The 7,552-nt window shown below is 40.9% G+C and overlaps 1 protein-coding gene across 2 annotated transcripts in view; it reads right to left on the reverse strand.

Annotated features, from left to right (window-relative positions):
* LOC122559619 (translocator protein-like) overlaps positions 1–6,200 on the reverse strand; it is a 20,916-nt gene extending 14,716 nt beyond the window's left edge. Inside the window, exons 1-2 of one of the 2 annotated variants that reach the window (XM_043709412.1) lie at positions 6,098–6,200; positions 1,014–1,204 (exon numbers count right to left, since the gene is read on the reverse strand). In XM_043709412.1, coding sequence (XP_043565347.1) covers positions 1,014–1,195 — 182 coding nt within the window. In that variant the 5' untranslated portion in view covers positions 1,196–1,204; positions 6,098–6,200. The other variant, XM_043709411.1, reaches the window with a different exon arrangement.
* Between the last annotated feature and the right edge of the window lie 1,352 nt (positions 6,201–7,552).

Raw genomic sequence — 7,552 nt, forward strand, 5'->3', positions numbered from 1 at the left:
GGTTCTTTACACAGAGTTGAGAGAGCATGGAATGTGTTGCCAGCAGCAGTTGTGGAGGCAGGGTCATTGGGGACATTTAAGAGACTCCTGGACATGCATATGGTCACAGAAATTTGAGGGTGCATACATGAGGATCAGTGGTCGGCAGAACATTGTGGGCTGAAGGGCCTGTTCTGTGCTGTACTGTTCTATGTTCTCCTTTCTAAGGGACAACCATTTTATAAAGAGTGGTTCGTATGTGGAATGAACTGCTAGAGAAATTGGTGGGTGCAGGCACAGTTACAACATTTAAAAAACATTTGGATAAGTACATGAATAGGAAAGATTTGGGGTGGTGTGGGCCAAATGCAAGCAGGAGGGATTAGTTTAGTTTGGGAACATGGTCAGCATGGATTGGTTGGACCAAATGGTCTGTTTCCATGCTGTATGACTCGATGACTATGGCTGATGAACACTTTCTGAAGAATAAATAATCTGCAAAACGCTATGGGATCATCAACTGTACAGACTAAAAAAGGAATTTCTGACTCAATTTTAAAGACAATGACAGTTTCATGACATACCAAAAATATTCACAGCAATTGTTATCATGAAGTGCAGTTATGTTGTTTTGCATGGATATGCTAAAGATTATTATTTGAAAAAGGTTTTTCATGGTCTCACTCAGCCTAAACCCTGAAAGCCCCTTTGAAACCTCTTCAACTCCCCTTACCTTTCTCTCCACCTTTTGAAATGTTCATTAAAATCTAACTTTTGATTGACTTTGCCTAGGTTACACACAAGATCCTTATCAGAATCTCGTTAACTGTACTTAAAACAGGGTTAAATCAGCATAACCAAAGAAAGTACATTCACACACCGTACATGTCTTAGTTCACTGTGGAAAAGTTTCAACTCAGTTAGCCATTCTTCAAGAATATTAGATACTGCATATTTTGGAACAGGCCAAGGAGAAACTTATTCTACAAAAGAAAGAAACAGCTAATGGATTACATAATTAAATAGATACATACCCCATGCTTGTGTACAAAGTTGTCCATACGGGACCAAAAACCCAGTTAGGGGGGCACCAAGATGGTTTTTTGAGAGTTGCATACCAACCAGCAATTTCTTTCCGTGTTATCCGAGAACCAAAAATTCCTCCCACGTTTGGCAATAAAGTGAAACCAAAAGCATGTACCCAAGTTGATGGCATGTTGTTAATCTAAGTGAGACAAACAGATGTTATGACTTTAAATGTTTTGTTTTCACGTCTTCAAATCTTGGACTAAATTCATGTTTTTCTTTGCAAATGTAGGTTTTGTGTTTACAGCTGATACTCTTGGCAGGTAAATCATAAAAGCAATATTAAAATGCTATATTAATTAATATTAATGTTTAATGAAAATTACTTTGTTCATAGTGTGCATCTATGATCTCTATTCTTCAAAGAAGAATTTGATTGCTGATCTGTGTTTTTCCATATCTTTCCATTTAGCAACAGGAATTATTAAAATGAAGAATTTGAACTCAGTTATACTGAACACCTATCTAATAGAATCTTTCAGAGGGCTCAGAACTTCATGAATACATTTTGTAACCATGTTCCATTCTAACAATTCAACATTACATGCAACAATATAGCAAATTTCCTTCAAGTTGCAAAATGGACCAGCTGAAGGTCAGTTTCTACAGTAAACTGAATAGTTTGTTCAATTTTTTTTCCAGTTATGCTAATGTATCTTTGAATACATGACATATGTTCAATCAATGTTTCCAGTACTACAAATGTATTTGCAGGATGCAAAACCATTATTAGGGATCTCTTGTTGTCTAGTGATATTGTCCCTATCTCTGAGCCAGTGGGGGCCAGTTCAAATCCCACCTGCTCCACAGGTTTATCATAACATCTTTGAATAGGTTGATTAGAAAATATCTCCAAGATGAGACCAAAGAGTCTGTTTCCTTGCTGTATGACTCTAACACCATTATTCAACAAAGGTGCATGAAGGAAAAAGAGCCCACAGAAATAATTTAATCACACATGTTAAAAAGGATTTGGTTTAAAGTGTGATCTCCAGTGACTTTATTAATAAACATATTAATAAAAGGTTAAAACTAATAAACTCCATTTGCTTGAAATTGTGTGATGTGTAAAGGGAAAACACCAACTTGGATTTCTGATGTATTTAATTGACATCTCAAAAATGGAAGCTTAAGTTCGAGTCATTGAGTCATAGAGATGTACAGCATGGAAACATACCCTTCAGTCCAACTCGTCCACGCTAACCAAATATCCTAACCTAATCCAGTCCCATTTGCCAGCACTTGCCCCACATCCCTCTAAACCCTTCTTATTCATATACCCATCCATATGTCTTTTAAGTGCTGCAATTGTACCAGCCTCCACCACTTCCTCTGGCAGCTCGTTCCATGCACGCACCACCTCTACATGAAAAAGCTACACCTTAGGTCCCTTTTATATATTTCACCTCTCACCCTAAACCTATTCCCTCTGGTTCTGGACTCACCCACCCCATGAAAAAGACTTCGTCTATTTATCCTATCCGTGCCCCTATGATTTTATAAACCTCTGTAAAGGTCACTGCGAAGCCTCCAACTCTCCAGGGAAAACAGCCCCAGACTAGAATTGCACACAATATTCCAAATGTGGTCTAACCAATGTACAGGTGCAACATGACCTCCTAACTCCTATACTTAATGCTCTGACCAATAAAGGACAGCATACTAAACACCTTCTTCACTATCTTATCTACCCATGACTATACTTTCAAGGAACTATGAACCTGCACTCCAAGGTCTCTTTGTTCAACAAGAATCCCTAGGATCTTACCATTACATCATGCTCTGATTTGCTTTTCCAAAATGCAGCACCTCACATTTATCTAAATTAAACTGCATCTGCCACTCCTTAGCCCACTGGCTGAAGTCCTTATTGATCTTTCTCTTTGGCTAAGGGAAAATATGGGAAAACAAATTAGTTAGGTTTCTGGATAATCCAGGCTGAATTTGTATTCCTAATCTGAGGAGCACCACACCTGTCCAATATATTTCTAGTATCAGTTAGTCAGTCAAAGTCAGAATTGGATGGACTCTGAAGCTGCTGTTCAGGCTCAGGCAGGAGAATAGTTGAACAAATAAGGCCATGAAGATCAGACCAGAACCACTTCTGCAGGAGAGACAATAACTTACATTTATACAGCATCTATAATATAGAATAAAATGTCCCTAGTCCCTTCTTAGAAGTATAATCAAAATTACTGCCAAACCATAGGAAGATATATTAAGGGGTTTACTCAGGTTTTAATCAGGGACAGCTTTCAGAAAGTATTTTAAAAGGGAGAGAAATGCAGAGACAGAAGTGTTGAGGGAGGGAATTTGAATGTTTAGGGTTAGGTGGCGAGAGGAATGGCTGAAACAGTTTTGCAAAAAAAGGATGCAAACAAGGCCACCGAAGGGCTGAAGAAATTTGCAATGTGTTCAGGGATGAGGATGTGAGGAATTTATTTGCAAGGATGGACATGAAAGGGCCAGGAGCCAACAGCAAGAATTTGATGATGAGTGACAGGCCTTGCAATGGCTGGAATATGGACAGCAGGGTTTTCAATTTACTGAGGTTTACGTAGAATGGAACTGGGAGGCTGCATTGGAGAAACTGAATCTGGAGGTGACATAAGCATACAGGTACATTTTAATGTTATGTAGATTGAAAAAGAGATGTGAAATGTGGTTGATGTAATGGAAGGAGTAAGTGGTGTATGTGATGGAGAGGTGGTGTTGTCAAAAGCTCAACTTGCTGAAATAGAACAACTAAAACAGTGGTTTGGGAGAGAGATGGAATCTGACTTCTTAATTGCTTGTGTAAACCTCTGCTTCACAATTCAGTTTCTATAAAATATAAGCTAAATTTCTATTTTATTCAACACAAAGATACTGACTGATGCAGAGGAGTCGTGCTGATCACTGGTGCTCCAGCTGATACCCTTCTAAAGTGCACAGCAGTAAGTTTTTCCTTTTTCCTGTGAAGTTGGTTATTCAATTTTGAAGCTAAGATAACCATTTAGCTTCAGAGTTGTTGCCACTAATGACTATCTATTTTAGCTGGCTATTCTCTTCATCTGCTGTTAGATGGCCTGCTGACATTCATCATCCAGGTATGAATATGAATAATCTTCACATGGGAGGAACTGACCTTTGGTAAGGACAGAAGAGAAGAATATTGTTGAGCAAAGGAAATAGACACAGTCTTTACTTTTAGGGAAAAAGAAGCTGTATTTGTACAATACTACAACTGATACATAGGTTTACTCGGAGTAGCATGTAAAGCAGTTTCTAAAGGCAGCATCTAAGCAACATGGGTTATGGCAAGATTTGTGGCAGAATCATGTGAAAAGTTTGGTGAGGCCAATCTTCACCTAAGGAGCATGTTGCATTACCTTTTATGCTTTTACTAAGTGGTGGGACAAGTTTTGCATCAAATATTCAGCTTCCTATTTTACCCAATGTGCTGAAAAAATTCAATATGGAAATCTGAGCGGGTACCAGGCGACTTCAGCTCACCACTGGCTGCAAGGGGCCTCCATGTTGCTCAGGAGCGAACAGCCTCTCAGGGCATGATTCATGGGCTCCAGCCACATTCATCCCTCTTCTGACATTTGCCAACCCCTCACACTATCATTACGTTATACCATGTTCGACTTGTAGGGAGCTCTGGAAGCACAGATTTGCACTGTCATGTGTACCCTGATACACTGATCAAGCAACCAGTTCACACTTGGACCAGGCTGGTTTTCAGAGTGCTCACCTGCTCTCTGTGCTCAGTCAGCACCTATCTTCATGCCCACAACATCGAAGCCTCAGTTTGCCTTGTTGTGGAAATTAGAGTAGTCACAAGGTGGTCAGCAGTCCTCAGACAAGAAGGTGGACACATTGCTGTGTAGCAGTGTGATACGGCACTCTTACAAATACGCATGTACCTGTAGTTTATGTGGCAAACACACTGCACATGCAGCAAGCAAGTAGCACCTCTCAAAGTCTTAGGGGAGCAGTTCTCAACAAAGTCCATGGAATCACCTGTCAGGCGATTGGCCAGTCTATTGGGGTGACATTGGTCAGGGGCCTTGTGCCTCTATGCAGTCTGAGAAGTGGGTCATGCTCAGTCCTGTGGCTCCTCAGCAGCCAAGCCAGGCGGTAAGGCTAACATGGTGGGAGGAGGTGATGTACACTGATCAGTCAAGGGGACAGACAGATTAGTGAAAATGGCAGACACAAGTCAGATGAAATTTACTGCAGAGAAGTGTGAACATATTTCATCTCACAGAGGCAACATAAATAAATGGATATAATATTAAATATAAGTAAAATTTTGTAGATGCTGAAAATCCAAATAAATTATTTCTAATAACAGAACAGGGTATAACTCTGGGAATTCATTAAAACAAAGGTGCAAGACCTTCATGGATCATTTATTAAAACTCTATACCTAAGAACTTTTTAAATTAGCTTTCAAAACTTGGGACGGTGGTTCATTTCTGGGACTGCAATGCACACACTACAATAAGAGTTAGGATCGTTACCATTACCCAGGTGCCATAACTCACACTGCAATATTTCTGTGATTCTACACAGAAGTACTCCCATAAACTATTTGAAGTGACTACATTGCAGATGGCGTGGACTGGGCTTTTGTTATAACAAATGAACAAAAGGAGTTGCCACATACCAAATCTTGTGTTACACAAGGCTGGTGCAACCAGCTTGACCAATCACAGGCTACACCAGACAGAAAGTTATGCAACTTCAAAAACAGCATAAATATCTAAAAGTTCCATTCATTAGACAGAGGGTTTTACATTGTTAGCCCCTGGGGGGGGGAACTAATTCTCAGCAGTTTAATTGTATAAACTGACATAAAATATCAAGAAATAAAGAATAAGGCGTAATGAAGACAACACAGTAAATAAAGATCTAAATGTAAAATTCACCATCTTTTGCTCTTACCGGAGACGTGAAGCACACTTTCTCTACACCTTCTCACTCCACAGCCTAGTGCTGTGACCTCGCTCCTAAACCTGCAACTCAAATTCTGGGCACTTACCTCCACACTGTCCGCTTGCCTCGCCGCCTGTCAATCTCCAGACTCCGCCCACCCACGGTCAAGCTCCAGACTCCGCCCACGGGCAGATAGCCCCGCCAGTACCACACCGCCAACAGTCAAACACCAGACACCACCCAACGGCAGTTACGTTCCAGACTCCACCTACCGGCAGTCAGCCTCCAGTACCAAACCCACCAATCTATTCACTAGATTCCGCCTTCCAGTTGTCAATCACCAGACTCCACCCACCTGCTGTCAATCTCCAGTCCAACCCCTCCAACTGACAATCACCAGACTCCGCCCTCCAAGGGGCCTTTTGCAGCCCCGTGCCATCACCAGACCCCGCCCACTCACTGTCAATCACCAGACTCCGCCAATCAGTTGTCAAGCATAACACGCAGCTACCAATCCCCAGTCCCAGAGCTGGTTCCGCCCGCCCCCTCCGTTGATCTGAATGAAGTGGTTTCCAGAGTCCACTTCCTGTGGAAGTGTCAATAGAGAGAGTTACTGTAAACACAGTCCTCGGTGAACAACCCAAACACATTCCTGTAAGAAAAGCAGAAAGTGAAAATAGTTGATGTCAATTTTTTTATGGATTCTATGGTATTAAAAATAATTGGTAGCGAATCAAAAGTGAGAGTCATAGCAACACATTGATCAACACTGAATGTCTATTTGTCAAAGCTCAGATACATAGGAGGAAGTGTTTACCTTATTGGGTCTATTCTGTCAGTTATAGAAAGACATAAAACAACAAGTTACAAAAAAATGCAAAAGCGATACTAATTATAATGTAAACCGAAAGAACTGCAGATGTGTAGATCAGAAACAAAAATAGAAATTGCTGGAAAAGCTCTGAGTTCTCAAGAGGTCTCCTCAGTTCTGAGGAAGGGTTACTTCATCTGGAACGTTAACTCTGATTTCTCTCCACAAATGCTGCCAGGCTTGCTGATGTTTTCCAGCAATTTCTGTTTTATTGCTAATTGTAATAAGGCGGGTGCTCGACTTTAATTGTCCTAATCTAAACTGAGATACTAACAGTCTAAAAGCCTTGAGGGGAAGAAGAGCTTTTAGAAGTTAGAATTTATTGCCGTGTTATGTTTTATTGTCATGTATACTAAAGTACAGGGATACATGAGTACAATGAAGAGTGAGGAGAAAGTGAGGTCTGCAGATGCTGGAGATCAGAGCTGAAAATGTGTTGCTGGAACAGCGCAGCAGGTCAGGCAGCATCCAGGGAACAGAAGAATCGACGTTTCGGGCGTAAGCCCTTTTTCAGGCTTCCTGAAGAAGGGCTTATGCCCAAAACGTCGATTCCCCTGTTCCTTGGATGCTGCCTGACCTGCTGCGCTGTTCCAGCAACACATTTTCAGCTACAATGAAGAGTGTACAAAGTCACCATTTCTGGCGACATCTTAATTGCAAAGACACAGTGGCTCAGTGATTAGCACTATT

The sequence above is a fragment of the Chiloscyllium plagiosum genome, chromosome 19, assembly GCF_004010195.1.
Source record: "Chiloscyllium plagiosum isolate BGI_BamShark_2017 chromosome 19, ASM401019v2, whole genome shotgun sequence".
Classification (NCBI taxonomy): domain Eukaryota; kingdom Metazoa; phylum Chordata; class Chondrichthyes; order Orectolobiformes; family Hemiscylliidae; genus Chiloscyllium; species Chiloscyllium plagiosum.